General features: G+C 37.0%; 1 protein-coding gene across 1 annotated transcript in view; it reads right to left on the bottom strand.

Moving 5' to 3' along the window:
- Positions 1-1,033: 1,033 nt before the first annotated feature.
- Positions 1,034-20,482, bottom strand: part of MLLT3 (MLLT3 super elongation complex subunit) — a 119,489-nt gene continuing 100,040 nt past the window's right edge. Inside the window, exons 8-12 of the mRNA XM_005420884.2 lie at positions 17,780-17,912; positions 16,154-16,253; positions 13,220-13,291; positions 11,316-11,387; positions 1,034-4,590 (exon numbers count right to left, since the gene is read on the bottom strand). Coding sequence (XP_005420941.1) covers positions 4,459-4,590; positions 11,316-11,387; positions 13,220-13,291; positions 16,154-16,253; positions 17,780-17,912 — 509 coding nt within the window. The 3' untranslated portion in view covers positions 1,034-4,458. The remainder of the gene's footprint in view (positions 4,591-11,315; positions 11,388-13,219; positions 13,292-16,153; positions 16,254-17,779; positions 17,913-20,482) is intronic.

The raw sequence follows: 20,482 nt of genomic DNA, 5'->3' as shown, positions 1-20,482 counted from the left end.
CAGATAGAATACTAAAACAAATGTGAAACAGACATTAGCATCCCAAACAATAAAACACCTTAAATTTTTTTATGTTGCTGCAATCTCCATCTCTCTCTGTCTCTACTCACCAACAACTGCAGATTTTACAGTAACAAACCAAGGCAGTTGTACTATTGCATCTCTTTACAAATTTTTCCTTTCTCCCCACTCCACCCCACACCCCAGGGCTTTGTTCTCACTGTAGTAATACTTCTCTTTCCTGTCTAGTCACAGTAGCATTTCTTGCTGCTCAATCAAATGCAAGGCTCCTACAGTGAGTGTGCTTTGATGTTAATTTATCTGTCCCGACACACAGCCAGCCTTGTAAATGTCATTGGTTTAGCAGCATTAATGCACTGATTAACTTCCAAGCATGCACAAAAGCACTGCAGATATATGTGTTTTAGTCCCTGTAATCTGCTAGGAAGGCTTTTATGCCCAGCAGTAAGGCTCTGCACAGTGTACAGAGTAGCTTCCTGGCGTACACTGCATTCTACTGTACACTGCTTGACAATTAAGAAAACTATTGAGGCTCATAAAAACACATGCCTCACACTTGTTAAACTTTGGAACATCTCTTATTTTGCTGTTTATTTCTGTAGTTCCTCCTAGCTCCTGCTGTGGGTGAAAACCTGACAAAATTTTCATCGTGATGCCTAATTTCTGCAAACCACAGGCCACTGAGCAAACACAAAATAGACTCTGTAGACTGAAACAGGAGTTTACTAAAAGATAGCTTGTCATCAAACTGCAAGTGGTAAAAGATGAGGTATGCTGTATCCGAACAAATCAAACATCCTACCATCAGTGCAGTGTCCGAAGTAAGATAATGCATAAAACAAAACCAAATGAACAAGGCAATTTTCACTTCAGGCAATTCTACAGTTTTCCTATCAATTTTGCAAACTAAGTGACAGGTCTTGGAACAAATGGGTCATTCAAGAGACCCCAGAACACTGGTATAGCTTCTAGGAAAGGAAGATTATACCCAGTAAGGACCAAGGACTCAAACTAGATTGTGAAAGTACTTTATTTCACTGTGAGAATGGGAAAGAAGAACAATGGGCCAGGCAAAACCCAAGAACTTGTAGTTTCCTTCCCAGAGACTAAAAGAAACTCTAATATAAATATACTGGGCTCTCCAAATGTGCTGTACTGTGTGCATTTTGTTTCTGAAATTGAAAGCATAGACTTTTCTAAATACACCAAACCAATGAAGAGAGAGATATAAATGATCAACCATTTCTTACAGTCCAAAGGCTGAAGACTGAGCACAGATTTAGTTTTACCTTGGAAGACTCTCTTCACTTTAGTGTATGAGAGGAGGAAAGGAGGCCCCCTTCCTCCTTTCTAGCTCTTTAGCATGGACTAAGATGGCCTTCAAATTTAGATGATACTGGAAGTTTTGTAAAGCCTCTCAGCTAATTAGGATTTGGAAAAAAAAATAATTTTTTTTAAGTTGTCTACCAAATTGGACATCCACTTTCTGAGGAGGAAAGTTTCTAGTGAGAAAACTGTCTTTGCTACTGGATACAACTACTGCTCTAGTAACAGTGACTCATGCTGCGAATTACTCTAGATATTGGAACTTACTGCTAAACTCTGTATGGTCCAAATTCTCTTACGTAACTCTTTTAAACAGCTTTATGCTAAGTAAGACTTCAAAACATTTGTTGCCAAAACACTTTAACCCATCCCAAAGATCAATGCTCATAGACATTAAAGACTTGGAAGGGTATCTTCTTGCTTTTCCTTTAAGAGAAATATGAATGTCTGAAATTAAGTGAACATAGATTTATTTTGTTTCCATATACAAAATCAGATGAAAATAGCTAACTTTAAAATTTAGATCAAAACTTAGTCACTCTATTTCTATCAGAGTTTTGTGAAAAAAATCAATGCACACATTGACAACAAAAGTCTATTTTCTCTCTCTCGTTGAATTAGAAAACTTAAGAGTTTAAGGATCATCCACAGTTTACATGAAATTCAGCACTGATTTGATACTGTAATTGATATTATCTCCCTTTTATGCCTATTCACCTAGTTTCTCCTTTCCTCTGCCCCTGTTCTCAGTGTACAATAAAGCTTATCTGGTATTTTAAGGGTAAAATTATTCATTTCACCATTTCTAAAAAAACAGTGCAATAGTTGTACTAGAAGTATCCCCTTCTGAAACTCAATGAGTCTTTACCACAAGACTTAGAAAAGTCTAAGTGGACAAATTTCCATATACATCTGGTATAACTAGAAGACAGGAAAGTTGAACACACATTTGTAGACCAAAGGTTTTTAAGGTTGCTTTTAGATTACCAAACATTTTTATATAAAACAATCAATAAAAATTGAAGTTTATCCCCTTTACATGCACCCCTTTTCCCTTCCCCGTCATCACCTGCCTTCTGTCAATAGTAAAGTTAACATTACACTCCCAGTCCTCCATCCCCTCCCCAATTGCACATTAAGACACGGACTTAAAAGAACAACATAACGCTTCAAGTATGCTTCATGCCAATCATCAATAAGAGTCATAACATTACTGAAAAAGTACACTTATTCTTCAGAAGCCTAAGGAGGACTTCCTGCGGAGTATGATCAAACAACATTTTAAATAAGAAAAAAGCCCCCCAACCCAATATGTATCGTGCCCTTTCAAAAAGAGTAAAGTGTAAAATTCTCTTTGGACTTAAAGAAACAGTATTAAGATTTACCATCTGAATAAGAAATAACCCCAATAGTTTTTCAGTGCTGCACAAACTGTGCACATTAAACAGTAAGTTAAAGATACTACTGTTTAGCTCTACACATAGAGACTACATGTGGCATAATAAGCATACACATGACATACTGGCCTGTCTAGCAACAAGATACATTTATCAGTCTGGTAAACCTGAATAAACCTTTGCATCCAGAAGTATTTTTAAAATAATGATTTTCTCTTGTCATTTAAGAATTTGAATTTTTCATATAAAGGCAATGATTTCATCAAGAAACCATCAGCAATATGAGAGCATGAAGCATTGATGTGAAACCGAGTATACATCCTCTCATTTGATCAGGCATAAACAAGGATCCTGATTTCAAGAAATAATGGATGGTAGAAAAAATACTCATTTTTATAGACAAGAAATTCTTCTGGAAACACAATAAGGTTATCAACAGATACCAAAATCTGCAAAGTTTAAAAAGCATATGCGCACGTATGTGTGTATGTATATACATATACACAGGTGTGGTACACGTGTATATATAAACACACATACAGATGATATCATACATGTATTTTATTTCATGTATTCATTTAACTATATAACAACAATTTTTTTTCTTTTCAAACAAAAGGTTTTAATTTAGCAGTTGTAAAAAAACAAACTAAATCAGAAAAAAAATCCCCAAAATAAACTAAGCAGATCATATACTATATGAACGAACAAAAATACTATGCAAAAAGTTTTATGGTAGAAGTGAGTCACACACAGCAGAAGAGTGTTGAAACTCAAAGTAATAAATAGCTCCAAATTAAGAATTTTCTACAACATGTTCTTTAAAGACAGGACCAGTACTTTTTCTTTTATCATGAGCTCCTGCAGAACACCTTCACTCTAATATATATTTAATTTTGCAACATTTAAATGGACACAAAAATGTAGACTGCAAGAGTTGCCAGATTCAGGACAGTATACATAGCATTTTTTGTTAAAAGTCTTATTGGTTTATTCACTGAGGCTAGAGAGCAAGTCATATGAACCTATTTGCTGCACTTTTTAACAGTGGTCAATATCAGTAACTGGATAGAAGCAAGGACTTGCAGTCCAACCTACTGTGGTAGACAGGAAATGAAATACAGGACCACTGCTTGGTTGCCACGTTTGCATCTTGTTTCCCAGAACTACAAAGGTGGAATCAAGACTGTAGTGTTTTAATTGACTAAAGAAAGACAGCAAGAAGTGGCATTTCAATGTGAACAAGGTTACTAGGCTTGTGAAAGTACTGCATCAAAAGAGCACACAAGGGACCCCACTACTTGCAATATATGGTAGTGTCACTCAGTGACTCACTGACTTTAGGATACATGTATGCAATAATAAATAGATCAGTTATGTAGTAAGGCAGTGTGTTGAACATGCATTCATCTTGTGGACTTGAACACCACAGAGAGATACATGATATCATACACATTCATTAAGAACAAGTATTTTTGTTTGTTTTTCTGTGTTTGTTTTTCAAGGCTATCCAGGCAAACTCTTCCAGAGCATTTTCTTCTTGAGAAGAGTGGTCCTCTGAGTCTGGTCACTTTTGCTCTCCCTTATCAAGAGACTGGCTTTAAGGAAAAAAAAAGCTGAAGAGGTTTTTGGTTTTTTTCCCCTCCATTTTGGTCACATCATTCTGCATACATCATTTAAAGAACAGTTTTTGACACAGCCATATGCTGAATCCTCAGGAGGTTCCAGATGTTTCCAGATAACTCTGTAGTTTACGGACTGTGGTTTTGTCCAGTGAACAAAGATCAAAGTCAAAAGTTGTATTTGTGATATGAAAGTGTCCAGTTTCTTCTATAAGATTTACTATCTGAAAGAAAACAAAAGAAAAGATGCAATTGGAAATTCCAGCAGTTTTACATGCCCACTGTAAGTATAAACAAGTACCATATGAAAGGCCTAACATGAGCCGAATTGCCCCAATACTTGCAGATTTCACCATTATCCTTATCATTCACTTCCTTTCTGACATGCATAATTGTCCAGATTACAGTATCTTGTTGTTGTTGGTTTTTTTTTTAAGATCATCATCAACCATAATGTCAGCATACCCATCTGCTGTTGCTGCAAACATTAGCATTGACAATATATTTTTCAAATGTTCAAAGAAAATCTGCTTATTTTCTAATTCACTTTAAAAAATAGGGGAGGAAGAGGCAACATTATACCCTTAAGCTCAAACAAATAATTAAAAATCCCAGGTAGATCTCTGGAATATTTATTATGTGCATAGCTGCTAAGCAGGTTACATTAGGAAATAAATTACATAAGCCTTTCTGCAAGTGAGGAAAGGAAATAAATCCTTAAAGAGTCCAGTCCCTATTATTAAAAAAAAATTACAAGCGATTTTACATGAACTGTTAGTTCACAAAGTAGTAGTCACTTTTTGAGTAACACAGCTAAATCTATTTTTTTTTTTGCCAAATAAACCATGAGAGGACTCCCAGCAAGGTCATAACATCACTTCAGTTGTGGGGTCTTCATCCTTAGAGATATTTCAGTCATTTGACATAGCCCCAGGCAATTGGTTCTACATGTCCTTGTGACCTCCAGAGATTCCTTCCAACCTTAACCATCCTACATTTCCATGAAATCAACAGCAGACACCTAACTTTTGCCTTTCTGCAGTTGTGACATTTTTAGTCATTAAACTGTAGTCTTTATTTTTGAAGAGTAGTCATATTCAACACAGAATTGCTGTAGAAATAACTTCAGATATTTTAAGTTCCAGGATGCATACCTACCTCAAAAAAAACCAAAACATTGAGCATCTTGAAAAGCCAAAGCATTATTCGTCAGAGAGGGCTAACACAGTGCCAACACATGGCTGCTATAAATCTCTTACGTGTGATTTCATTCCAAGAGACAGACATGCCAAGGGCACACAAAAAACCACTCCACCCTGAAGTGGCCTCTGGGTAGCTCATGGACTCACAGAACAACACTGCTCTTCTCAGTCCTTCCAACCACCCCTCGAGCAGCACTCAGGCTACATTCCAAATCCTATTTGCAACTTCTCATTTGAAACCCATTTAGTTCAGGGGCTTCCACATACACCTCCACTGAAACACTACTGCAAGATACTCCTTGATTGTTTTGAGCTTTATTACTCTGACTGCAATTCCTTTTCCACAGCTGGAGGAGATACAGATGTATGCACACATGGGTTACAGAACGTACCTTAAAAAGACAAATCTGTTAGCAATAACCAACTTCACAAAGAACAATTAATTTAAACTAAATATTTTGTAGATTTCTATTCTCCATGTCATTACATAAACAGATACTTTTTCTTCTCAGACCACTGAAGTAAAGACTATGTTAATGATAAATGAAATATGAAATGTGTATTGTCAGGCATGCAATGACACAACCAAGAACAGATAAAATAGAATGGATACAAGATAAAATAATAAAAGGGAAATGCTTGTTACAATAAAAATCTCCCTTTTCAATCACCCTTTATTTTCAAAGATGGGAAAATACAAAAATAGAATCTGTTTAATTTGGTTTACAGCTGCCCATAATTCTGAAAGCACCTGGAAAAAATCTCGCTTTTATTAACACATCATTTAAATTTCTACCTCTTGCTTTCAACTTCTTTTCCATATAGGAATTTTTAATCTAAAATTACTAACTTCATTTGTCCACTTGTTGATTCACAGATTCTTGCAACACTTTTCCATCCCCTACTGTTGTTCTGCAACTGACATGAGGACAAAAAATAATGCAGTGTGAAAAAACTGATTGATACCAGAAGCAAACTTTTATATGTATTATTATTCTCATTTTTGCCACTCTCTTGAGCCTCGTCAAAGAGAGAAGCAAAGGTAAGTAATCAATCCAGCCTCCTTTTGTAAAGTCTGGAATCTAATCTTCAGCTTGCTATCTGAATATCCATTGATATCCACTGAGACGAATAAATGGCTGCACAAGAAGTTTACAGAAGCAGTGGCCAAGAAAATGCAGCTACATTGAACAACTCTGTCTATCACTTCGTTGTGTTACTGTGGAAGAACACTACCCCTAATAACCCCCACTGCAATATACTTGATTTTAGAAACAAAGATTATGTGAAAGTGTTAACACATGTATTTTTAAACAGTGCTGCATATTTTAAGAAATGGATAAGGACTTCTATTGATCAAGTTCTGCTTTTGGTTTTTAAGCTCTAGGTCAAGGGAAACATAAACATTTTAAATATATCCCTCATCCAGCCCCCAAGAGATACAGTCACTATGTCTGGGCACCTGGCAAATGACTGAAATGAACCCCAAAGGCTTTAATGGATGTACAAAAATGTATCAAGATAAACCCAGACAGCCCAATGAAAAACACCTGCCTGTGTGTCAGTCAATGAGGAATTCATGACTTACAGTATTAGCATATGCATCCTCGTGCTATTCAGAAATTCTTCAAAAAGAATAAAAGGTTGAGATTAGCTGCTAGGAAGTCTGACAGTTGTAACATTAAAAACACAGCATTAAAATGTTTTATTCCAAAAGCTCAGGCTGCAAAGAACAAAAATATCCCATTTGTTCCTGCTGTATAAGCTTTGCTGTTCTGCAGTAAATTACGTCTCTGTTTACATAATGTCTCTCCAGCTCAGTTTCATCATTATCCATCATAGTATAACTATTTATCAGCCTTTAAACAAGCAAATGAGTGTGTTTGTATAAGGAAGCCAAAGTGCAACTAATGACAGTCATTTTTCAATTTATGGAGGGTTTTAGGCCATGTGATAGTTTCCAGACCTCCAAGCTGCCCCTGGCAGAAAATTCTAAGAAGATGGTTGCCATCTGAAGTTAGGCACCTTCAGAACATGAGCAACCTACTTTTCAGCCATGCTGCAAACTCTCAGTTTCTTCCTTAAGCCTGTGCTGCCTAATGCACTGGCTTTTGTATTTTTTACCAGCTGAAGATATGACTTCTGATGCCTCAAAACAAGACAAAAAGTTACCAGAATGTTGCCGCCTTTCATGGGGTCATGCTAACATTTTCTTCACTGAAAATGCAGAGTTAGAAACACTGCTTTAGCCAGCCAATTCATTTGAATATACTGGATATGCTGCATTAATATCTGATTTCAGAGAAAAGAAAAAGAAAAAGAAAAAGAAAAAGAAAAAGAGAAAAAGAAGCCTCATCACTGTGAATTCCAACCTCTTTCCTTAAAGTGAAAGATGTGGTAGAGGAATTTCTTTGTAAACATGATTTCAGACCAAGTTCTGTCTTGCCATGGTCCAATATCTATATAAAAACTGCTCACAGGACTGATTTCTTGGTCAAATGTTCTTCACATATCTTCTCCCTCTCAGGCAATTCTTACATGTTTGTAAGTAGCACCTAACATCAGAATTATTTCATTATGTATCTGGGCACTTGCAGTGTAGGATCGCATCTCTCCTGTCTTCTCTTTTCTCAGCTTCCTTTAACAAAGTGTCTCAAAGAGAATGCCTCTCTTGGGAAAGAGCCACATTCACAAATATACTTTTTTCTCATTTCTCAATTTGGCTGTATTCCTGTTTGCTGTCATGCCTATGGACTTGGTAACAACTGAGATTGGAAAAAAAAATTAAAAAAGAAAATCCTTTTCATATCCCTCAGTGTAAGTTTAAAAGCCCATGCTTTTACACAATGTCAATGCCTTCATTGTTCTTTTGCAAGTCTTTGAAAGTTTCTGTGCAAGAGACTTACCTGCCCTAACATAAACTAACAAGATGACAGCTGCCATTCAGGAACACATGACTCCATCACCATTCCACTTCAACACCAACACCTCTAAAACTCTTGCAGCTGTCTACAGTTTTCTGTTGCACATTTTTGCATTTGATCCCTCTTTTCATACAGTAACCACAATCCCCTTATGCAGTTTTACACCTTGCTGTTCTCACCTTTGTACTTCCTACAATCTCTATGTATTTCTTAGTACAGAAGTTTCATATTAATTCCCAGAGACTTTCTCAGCTCTGTATCTTTTGAATTTCTGCGCACACTGGAAGTATTTTACATTAACTACATAGCTGCAAAGCAGTAAGGACATTTAAGATAGGATGGCAGATTATTTTTAATGTAGAGAAGCACTGATTCTCGGCAAGTTATCCATTCAGTATTGGGAAGATATTTCTATAAATGGATAGAATAATATGAATTAATGAGTTGCAGAATGTTAAAGGATTAAAGGCTTTAAAACTAAGCTCTGATTTGTTTTACCATAGACCATTCACTAGTGCAGACAACCTAATAGGTAAGTAACTTGGCTCTTCCACTGACTCCCAGTAGACCTCTGTAGACGGTATGATGGTGTTCCCAGAAGAACTGAATCCCTGTCCCAGCCTGCACAGCCTGGCCATAAATCCAGATTTCACTGGGGCTGTACCAACAGCCTGCAAATGCTCTGAAGCACGGGAAACAATATGCAAGAACAATTTCCCCCAGGAAGGCAACACCAGTTCTTCATCAACCAAACTTTCATAATGTAAATAATAATGTATAAGTAATCATGGATTACAGCATTAAAATGCCTCACTCCTAATGCAAGTTGTGAGGCAAAGTTCATGAATGAATGCTTTCTCTGGTTTGACAAATTGTGTCAAGAGGGAAAAAAAAGTTAGTTTAAAACGCACAAGAGTATACTGCTCTTTTTCATTTACTCAGACTAGGATACTCTAAATTTCCAGCTCAGTTATGTTCCTTTTCACATGACTTTTTCCTTGTATTAGTAAGCTCCCACAAACTTACTATAACAGTACTCTAATATTAGAATGAACACAATTTAGTGGATAAACCCATTATTTTTCTTACAAAGACAAATAATTCATCACCAAATAAATGCTGCCAGTGAGAAAGACAATGAGGTGTTTGACTTGAAGCACTTTACTTATTTGGAAAGTATTTCTTAGGATGGCCTAATAATTCCAATAGGAAAGGATTTTGCTAGTCCCAGCTCCTTCTCAGATCAGGCTCAGTTGTGGAGTCAGATCGTGCTACTCCAGGCTTATCCTGTCAGGATTTCAAAAGCTCTAGACCACCATCAGGGCGAAAAAAGGTTTCCAGCGTGTTTGTGTATTTGCTCTGTAAAAAATATTTTAAAGTTGATTTTCTTTTCCAAAATTCCACATGAAGCCATGTAAGCCCTATGATCTGAAGGCTGTTCAAACATCCCCAGTGGGGATGTTCATGGCCTGACTGCCCAGGCTGGGACAGTGGCTCAGTTCTGCACTGGTAACAGCAGTACTGGCCACTGATGTGAATCAGAAGCAATACCATTTGGAAGCTATGCCTTGGATAACTGGGGAAGTGAGTGCTCAGGAAGCAAAGACAAGGTGTGATTTTTTACAACACAGTGTCTTTTCCAGATTCAGTTTTAATGTGAACTCTTTGAGAATCAATGAACAACGTGAAGTGGATAGTTCCCATATCTTAGCCTCCTTCAAAATTATTTCTCTATGTAGACAAAAATTTGGCTCTGCTACCATTCTGAAAGCATGCTTTGGTTCCCTTTGTAGAAAAACAAAACTTGGGAGGCAACAGTACATTAAACATGAAGGGTAACCAATATGCATCACTGTGTGTTATAAGGCAAAATCTGACAAAGCTACCAAAATTCGTCTGTATTTAAGAATACCCTTAACCAAGATTTTCCTTTTCAATGACCTTTTAATAGTTTTCTCATCTTTACTCACAATATGGAGCCTGAACTAACAAAGCAGTTAATGCTGGAGCTTCCAAAATATTGTTAAGGTGCTTAGTAGAAAAATTTGACAAGTGATTGCAATCTTTTAGAAGTGGCAAAAATTTTCCTCTTTACAACATCTCTAAAACATAATAAAACCATCCGTGCTACAATTGCATCTACTTTGTTGACAGTGCTTACTGTTTAATCTTCACAATTTTCAATCCAATCCAGTACCTGACAATACCACCAAAAGCCAAGAATACTTTCTTTGATCTTACCATTGCATAACCTTTCAATAAATTTGCAGCCTTTTTGGTTTGGACACTTTCATATTTTACTCATTCTAAGACTTCAGAAGATTCAACGAATATATTATGTTTTTCTTCAAAGTGGGCTTTCCATTGAATTTTATATTTTCTGCTTCCCATGGGAAAAAACCCACTTCAATTGTTTCTGAGACAAGGCTGATCATTTTCAGGAAAGAAGCAACAAGATTTTTATCAAGTGACAGTGCACAGCTATGTCCATTCTCCCATCCTGCTTTCGTAATTATTGATACAGTATGTTAAGAAACATAACAACAAACTGGTGAAAAATATATCTCAGGCATTTTTTTAAAATTTGTCATTTAGAGAGACAACAGAGTTACACACTTAGTATTAAATTCCCAAAACTGCAGTGTAAGAGGTGATGGACTTACATGGACTATACGGGCTTGAAGGCTATGAAAATTGATAGTAGAGTTTTTAACCAATAATCTATAACTGATTACAGAGTTTTAAATGAAAGAAAAATAGAAATAGATGTGACTTAAGAATTTCAATGAGTGCACTGTGATAGTGCATGATAATGCTTCTCACCTGCTGCAGTACATGTCTCTCTCTCAATGTCATTAATCTTCTGTGGAGCTCTACTAGTTCATCAAGATATGCCTAGAAACAAATTCCCCCCCATAAACAACTTGTTAATTCAGTCATAGCAATGTATTCATAAACTTCAGATGTCTTCAAAACCAGTAGAAATAGAAATCTTATTTTAAATCTTGGAATCAATATCCTGAGAGTTGGAAGAGACCCAGAGGGATCACTGAGTCCAGTTTTTGGCTCTGCACAGGACAGTGCCGAGGGTCACAGCATGTGCCTGAGAGCATTGTCCATTCTCTGAGCTTCTTGAATTCTGTCAGGCTGGTGCTGTGACCAGTTTGCTGGAGAGCCCATTCTGGGGACTGGCCATCCTCTGGGTAAAGAACCTTTTTCTAATATCCAGCCTCTCCTAACTCAACTTCAGGCTATTCCCTCAGGTCATGTCACTGGTCACCATGGAGAAGAGATCAGCGCTGCCCCTCCTCTTTCTCTCAGGAGGTCTTCCCTCAGTCAATGAGTGCTCCCCGTGCAGTCTCCTCTTCTGCAGGCTGGACAGACCAAGTGACCTCAGAGCCTCCTCATAAACCTTCCCCTCTAGGCCTTTCCCTATGTTTGTAGACCCCCTCTGAATACTCTCTAATAGCTTTAAATCCTTCTTACAGTACAGCACACAGGACTTGAGGTAAGACCAAACTCTTCTTTGAGGTGTATTTTTTATTAATAGACTGGCATTCTCTAGCTTAATACAAAGAAATATAGTTTTTGTGTTTTTTTAAGATACTTCACGCTGAAATCTTCATAGGTGGTCATTATTTGCTGATAATTCTGTACCTCAACTGTGCCAGAAACCATCATAAGACTGGGGATGCCAAAACAGCATCTTTAGAAAACATATTCCATCTTTCTACATAAGAACTAAACCCAAATACTCAAAATGAAATCAATCTTTTTCTCTAGAGGTATGTAATTATTTCTTTTGTGTCACAGGGAAAGAAAGACTAAGCAAGATTAATCCAAAGGTAAGCTCTAGCGCTTCTTCCCTGGGATGTTAAACGTGTCTCACCTCTCCACCTTATTATCAACTTTCTCCTTCAGAAATGGCTCCTGAGCCATTAAAAACTTTTTCTTTTTTTTTTTTTTTCCTTGTAAGCAGAACGAGATATGGCACTCAACCTAAGCAACCAAAATATCAGAGCACTAAAAATCTAGGTATTGTAGATAAAAATCTAGATGCTGCAACTTCCATCTTTTGCCTAATATTATCACAAAATTGACACAAATACCAGTAAAATACAAGCTTTCAGAGAAACTTGTCCATAATGGGCAACTGTGCTACGTTTACTCACAGAAAGATTGAGAGCTCTTGCCCAGAAATGTACATCAAACTATCTCAGTGTTAAATGGTGACAGTTGCTTCATGTCATTTTAGTTAACATGCTAAATCACACTGCCACTTTCAAATGCACAGCCTTCAGAAAGGATTCTGGAAAATAGATTTTCTTTTTTTCCCCTGATTCATTTACAGGCTAGGAATACATCTGTGAATTCTCATCTACCTCTCATTCCTCTGTGAAGCACAGTACAAACTCATGGTGGACAGTAGATAAAATAAATAGATGGAAGAGTCAAAACTGGTGAAATTTGCCAAATCACCTGACAGAAAAGAAGGAAAAAAAATTCAAAATATGAGAGAAGATAAAAGAATTCTAGAAATAAAACAGAAGAAGATCTGCACTAAAGGAATCCAAAGCAAAGATGTACTAAGATTTTCACTTTGTAACAAAGGTTGGTACTTGGTAAGCACATATTCTGGAGTGGTTTATTGCTACAGTAGTATAGTATTTATTGCTATAGCAGTATCATATTCTGGAGTACTTTACTGCTACCTCATTTTTATTTACCTTATCACAATCCCCATTCTTCATTTGTTTATCTGTTTTGTTTTGCTTTATTGGACTTTTCACTTCTAAAATCTGGAAAATAAAGAAAATACTGTAAAAATTAAATGCATCACTGGATACAACTATATATGTAAACATTCTTCTGTTAATAAAACAAACTCAAAACAGCTTTTTATTCTTTAATCCATATAACTTACTCATACTTTTCAGAACAAAAAGTAACCTATAGCAGAAAAAGCTGACGTACTGGAATGAGGTGATAATGATATCAATAATCCTTAAAAGTAGGAATTTTACATTACTTAAAGCCTTCTCAACACTTTTTTCCCCCCCTATCTTTCACATGCTGGGAGGATAAGAGGTGATTTGGCAGACACAAAATAATGCTGAGGATGTCTCCAGTGTCTTTGAAACATAACATTATCACTGTACTTTTCCTGTTCTTTTTTTCCCCCTCAATACTATCTCTTTTTCTTTGACAGAAGTTTTCAAACAGTCCTTGACTGTTTGACTGTATGGGTCTGTATGAGTGACTGTTTGACTGTATGAGTTATAACTGAAAAGTGACAGACAGTAATTACTTTTGCACTTATATCGTACCCTTCCTTCAATGTCACTCACACAAGCCAAGATTTATTATCACTCATACAAGCCAAGATGGCTTCATCTGATAGTGAAATAGATTCAAGAAGAGTACATCAACAAGCAGCAGGACACCATGCTTGATCTGAAACTTTTACAACTAAAGGCAGTAACATTTGGGGGGAAATGAACTGTTGATTGTTCTTTCCATTTTTTCAACAGACAACACTTCTTCGAAGTTAAAAAGAAATATCACCATATCATTCCTAACCTAGAATATAACCAGTTCTTCTGAAAAACATCAAAGAAAACGAACTAATCACAGATAATGAGAGATTATGTTTCACATTTCATTTTAAGTGAGACTATCATCACCAGCATGATTAACTCCAAAAACCATACCCAACTACCACAATACAGGATAAAACTCAGTAATTAAAACAAAGAAATAAAGCGTGTAAGAACAAGTCCTCTAGAAGCCTTACTGACATTTTCCCCCAAGTCCTCTCTCCTTTCTCCTTCCCTTGGTACAAATGATTAAATTGCATATGTCTTCCCTAGGCTCGCCAGCATCTTAAGAATACAGCTGGCAGGCAGCTATTTCCCTATCTAGAGAAAGTGACTGCAGATCTGAGTTAACCTTACTAGATTTAATTAGCCAAGAGTGATGAATGTTCAGATTCAAAACATACATTTTTGAAGAATAATTCTAGTACTTCCGTTCAACACCCTCTAGGGTTACTGCTGTGGAGGCCAGTAGCAAAGTTTTGTCTTGAAAAAAACCCCCACCCAACCATACAATAAAACAGGCCTTCAATCATGGATTCAGTACCTTTTAGACGCATTTATTGTTTTCACAGGAAGAAAATTCTTGGCTTCAAATAGGACCTTGTCAAGAACACAGTATATTTAAAATAGCAGCTTCCTTACAATGCTCTTGATATACAGTTTAAATTTAACATCTTAAGCATTTTATAGATGAGATACAGCACTAATCATGTCTGAGGAAGCTAATAAAAATACAAACTCTGTCTTAGCTCTTTAGTTCTATAAAGGAACTTGGTTAACACAAACCTGATTTCATCAGTAAAAGATCATCCTGGCACGCTGCACTAAGGTACCAAGAAGAGATTTCAAATGTGGCTATAGTCCACACAATTTGAATTCTCACAATGTTTCCTAAAATTTCCAATTTGCAGCGTGATTATAAAATTTAGCTAATTTAAAGAAATTGAAGAAGGTATGTGAAGGTTTGTGGTTTTTTTAGCAGACACACAGCTATTGTTTGGAGTGTCTAAATGTGGAGACAGACCTTCTACTACATCACCAACAGGCAAAGGAACACAAAAGATGTGACTGAGTGAGCTGCTGATATTGAGACTTACAATTACTTAACAATTGCATTGGCTCTTTAGAAATCAGTTTTTGTTAAACAACAAGCCAACAAGACAGATTTTTTATTTTTCTTGTGCTTATGTGGTCAGCAAATGCAACATTCTTCACCCCTACAGACAGTTTTTTGACTTCAAGTCTATCTCTTAAAAACTTGTAACTTTTGTATAGAGAACACAGAAGAGCCAAAAGTGGTAGAAAATAAGAATATTCTCTGGACATGAAATTACCTTCTCTCTGCGCACAAAGTACTTCCTAGTTTGTGGGGGTTTTTCCCCCACAATGTATTTGAACTTAGCTAATATTTGGGGTTTGTAGTATAGCTTGTGCTGGAAATCTTAATAGAAAAATAAAGGCAAATAAATAATATCTGCCAGATAATTGAAACAATTATAGAAAAGAGATATAGAAAAGACCCACCTATTAAACTCACCCTCTAAATCACAAACTTGTGTGCACATAGACACCATTTTAACTATATCACAACTGTAAGTAGCCAGTATGTGTCCTAACAGCTTTACATATGATGCAATTGACACTGGGAGTGAATCATGTCTCCTTAAAATAACTGAAAAATGTGTATTTTATTTTGTAAATAATGTGAGTTTTTATACTTAATTTTGTACTTACTGTGGCAGTGGTACTACCCAAAAGCTAATTCTCATTTGTCCCTGGAGTGTTTTGCAACTCTAGGTAATTTACTTTATTTTCTTTAAAAAAGTGAACTACCCTATGTTGCTACCTCAGAAATAACATGTTAGCTTTTACAAATCTAGAACAAGTACTCTGATGCAAAGTAAAAAACTATTGTGTCTTCCACTGCAGTAAAAAAAATACTGCATCTTTCCAGATGAAAGATCTTTCTCTGGTGGGAGAAAGGAGAAGAGATGCGTCAATAGACTCTTGAGTTTGATGCTAACTCTGTCTGCTGCTAATACAAAGCCAAACTGCATTTTTTACCTGGCTGTTGCTGGTTTTCAGTACAGGTGGTGCTGGATCATGACACAGCGGTGAGGAAGCTGAGCTGCTATCACTGTCGCTGCCATCACTCAGACTAACCCTGTGGAAAAAAGAGCCACAGCATTACATCTGCAGAAAAAGGGCTGTCAAATGGGGTGAGCCAACCTTGGACTTTGAGGTAGGGACTTACAATGACCAATCCCTTGCTAAACAGGCTATTGTTCAACAAGGTCACGTGGAAGAGAGGCATCTAAGCAGGGCTGCACTCTGGAAAAAACTATTTGTAGCACAAAGAAGGAGGCTGCCTGCTTGCACTTGGCTGAGTTAACAGGAGCTAACTTTACAGAAATGGTTAAACACCTGCAAAATTCAACTGCTTCTCCCTATCTCAATTCACAGCTACGTCAAAGAAGTAAAGTGGTCTTTAGGAATACTTTTCTGTTCTCCTAAAAGCTTTCCAAACAGCTATACTTCCCACTTGAATACATGTTTTACTGAAAAGTTCCTTGTTTATTATCAAAAGTAACACAGCTTTTCCTGATTAAAATTTAAAAACATAGCATCTCAGAAGGGGTCACAAAAAAGCCCAGCTCCTAGTCAGTTTCACCCTTCATTTACTTATGAACAACAAGGAATATTTTTTGTTGGAAAAAAACCCATTATTTAATTGGGACAAAATGAAGTAGAAAAACAACAGCCTTAAAGTTCCATCAAAAAACTGAAACAAAATCTCCACACTAGGAGACAAGCTGAGCTTGAAACCATCCTTTACACAATCACTGACAACAAGTTTTCAAACAGCTAGTCATCTTGGTCTTTTTCTCCTTGATTCCAGCTGCTAAAGTACACCAGGGAAGCAGGTTCATTCATTAAAGTTTTCCTGTTATCTTCCCATTCGAACAGTAGCTGACACCACCACTCAGGTGCTCTGCTCTAACAGGAAAACCCTCTGAATTACATAAAGAACCTAATATGTAGAATGTTTGAGAGACATAGTTTTCTTCCATAACCTTGAACATCATTTGGATGGAGCTTCAAGCTGCCTGAAGACCAGATGAGTTTTGAAATGCCTTCTGAAGGTTGCAGCAAGGATGCAGAAGCTTCTTTTAAAAAACAAAAATTTAAAAAACTTCTTTTACAGATGCTTGCTTTACCCTCTGATGCATTTTTATGCATTGTCTACTCCATGCAGCACAGAATTTACTAGAAATTCAAATTTCATTGATTTAGATTCAATTTAACAGCTTAATCTAAAACTGGTAAGCAAAGAGGTCTTGTGACTATGTATAGAATAGCTTATTGAACAGTTGAAGGACAATTTTCTCTAATTTAGGCCAGGGAGTAATTATAACTCCTCGTCGCAAGTCACAATCGCATGAAATTGAGTAAAGTCAAGCAAATGAGGATCATCATAACCACATTGATTAGTACAGAAAGAGTTTGTATCAGGAACGGCTAATTGGGTTAGTGTTTTAAAGGGGCTCTTTTATGTACAGATGCTTTAGAAAAGAGTGAATTTTCTGCCCATTTGCTACTCAGCACTCTGAGAACATCAGACCTTATCTTGTTACTAACAAGCACTACATGTCTTGGTCAGCAGGCCACTTTCAATCACGAGACACTCACCTGCGACTCCTACCTCCTCCTCGTGTATTTACAGGTTGTTCCAACTCAGAATCATTGTCCTTGTCATCTGCTTCATCTGATTCATCTTCATTATCATCTGAATGCAGATCTTTCATTATAGTCCTCAATGGACCTGAAACAACAGAGACAATAAAAATCAACTAAGTTTACTTCCCAGTGTTTTGGGCAATTTACCCAGCTTTAAAAACTATCTTCCCCACACACTGTTGAGAGAGGAGAGTCTTAAAAACTAAACAAACTAAGTAAGGCACTGGGGGATTATACTGCAGGGACCTGTCCATATATTCATTAATCTTTACTCACATGAGCAACTCTGTCAGCTTCAACGGACTTACTGTTGACAATGAATTGACTAACATGCTCAAGTGTTAGAACAATTTGCACCCTGGACCATAGCTGAAGTAAGTGAAATACTGTCATGACAGAAGAAACTGACATGAAATACATGCTTATTAAAAGCATGCTTCTTTTGTATTGCTGGGGTTTAGTATTTTTTACTTTCTCATTATATGTGAGTAAAGATCTACAGGGACATATTGATCAGTATTAGTACATTTGTTCGGTTAATCCATGTATGAGAAGTTGGTTCTAAAAAATCACTCTGACTAAATTGTACTGTACAAGGCCGTCATTTTGTCTTCTTGGTTTTTATGTGATTTACCTTCAGCTGTTCCCATTATTTCAGGGTCAATTTCAAGTGGAGTAAGTACTTCACCCATGGTCATAAGTATGAAATGCATCAATACCATCCAACACAATGTTATCACTTTTCCTGTATTAACAAGAAGGTATGAAGCTTAACTTGCTCACAAAACTGCATTGAACTCAGTTTGGGTTTTGATTTTCACTCTTTTTACTCTAAGACACAGTTACAGAAAGAGAATATGTTTAATAGAGCTGGGAAGTGTAACACTACAGCTACTTGAAATAAGAATGGGCAAAAGCAGATTAGAAGAGGGAAGAAAGTAAAATGTCCCGGTGCCATAGGACATTTAACTATGAAGTATAGCCCATCTAAGGTATGAAGCAGCAGTTGAAAGCACCAGTGATGGCTGTAAGAGCAGCAATTACTATTATGGTTGCAATTCCTTCAGCCCAAGAAACACAGTACTAACATGAACACACTGAGCCTGAGATGAAGCTTTCAACTCTTTATTTGCTAATGGCAAAACTGAGTCAAGGAGTGTCCTCCCTGGTCACTGCCAGCAGAGAAGAGAGACATCTGTCAGTCAGTGCCATACTCATAACAGGAAAATGAGTATGAGAGTGCTCCCTTCATGGGGGAGGACAGTTTTATGGACTGTTCCAGACATAGCAAAGTTCAGACCATAGGCATTTTGACTAGTTTTGTGCAAGTGACTTCAAAGCTGTTGTTTGGAATGATTTATCGCTAAGGCACCTAGAACTTTTTGTAAATTGACACAATTTGGACAGTTCAGAGAAATGAGCCTTTTCTCTGTTTTCACACCCTAGGTAAGAAAACCAAATGGTCCTCATGGGCAAATTCCTGGTTGACCAGACATTTGTCTAGGTGACAGTATGGAAGTACATCTTGTCCATGTGCCCACAGCTGATATGTAGAAGCAGCTGAGTTGTGATCCATTTTGTGTCCCTGTTTGAATCTCAGGAAGACAGTGCTCAGTTGCAAATGACAACTTGTAGTCTGAGTAACTTACCATCTGACCCTTGAAGGAGGGAAAGGGCTTTTTACTTGGACTCCTCAGATACATCCATCACTGACAGCCCCATAAGCATTTAACAACTTGTTTGAATGACAAGTTCTCAGTGTAGGAGCATGTCTGGGAGTCTGAAAAGCGCATTGCTACCTAACTTTTCAGCAGACTTTTCTACCAATCAGCAAAGCATTAATTTTTAGGTCTTTTTTTTTCCTAGCATGGATAACACACGCTTCTGCTTCTTGCACATTTACTCTAAAATTCCATAACCACCTTTTTAAAGGTTTGCAAAGTTGTTGCCTCCTAAGATATCAGAATAGTTAAGGAGAAACTGAAAATTAGGAGTTGCCCATGAGCAAGTTTTCTTGGTAAGGAAATAGATAAATATCAAAGTAAGCCCCAAGGACAGAAGAACTTGAGGAACCTCAAGTTTACCCACTGTTTATGCAAAAAGAGGTGAAAAAAGTTCATGCTGTGTTTTTTTGACACCTGAGTGAGCTCTGGAGTCTGAATGCAATCGAAAAAGTGCAACAGTCCTAGCAAGTAACTTCCAGGCGAGGGGAAAAGCATGGCTTCTGACCAGAGCACAACATACATCGTGAACATGCCATGGTATGCCTGGTGCTCCATACTTTTGATATACAAATGCATGGCCTGGACAATAAACATGCTCAGTTTATTGGGGTTTCTGGAACTCCCAGAAAGAAGCAGAAACCACTATTTACTGCTGCAAAAAAAGAGAAGATGCATAGACCATTTGCACTTCAGAGCTGTTCACACTGGAGGACAAATCTCCCATCTATTCTAGAGAAGAACTGAAAGACCATCTGTGATGTCTTGTATATGATCCAGAAAAGATGGATGGGACCAGTCTGCTCAGTAGAAACTACTAAGCTTTTCCCAGCAAAGATAATAGATGCAGAAGTGGTATCTAAGTCTTTTGGCTTGTAATGGACAGTTCACACCACTAATGTTTTTGTGAGAACAAAAATGGGGGTTCAACAGG

This window comes from Geospiza fortis, unplaced genomic scaffold, assembly GCF_000277835.1.
Source record: "Geospiza fortis unplaced genomic scaffold, GeoFor_1.0 scaffold12, whole genome shotgun sequence".
NCBI classification, from domain to species: domain Eukaryota; kingdom Metazoa; phylum Chordata; class Aves; order Passeriformes; family Thraupidae; genus Geospiza; species Geospiza fortis.
This window is presented reverse-complemented; position numbering and strand designations above follow the sequence as displayed.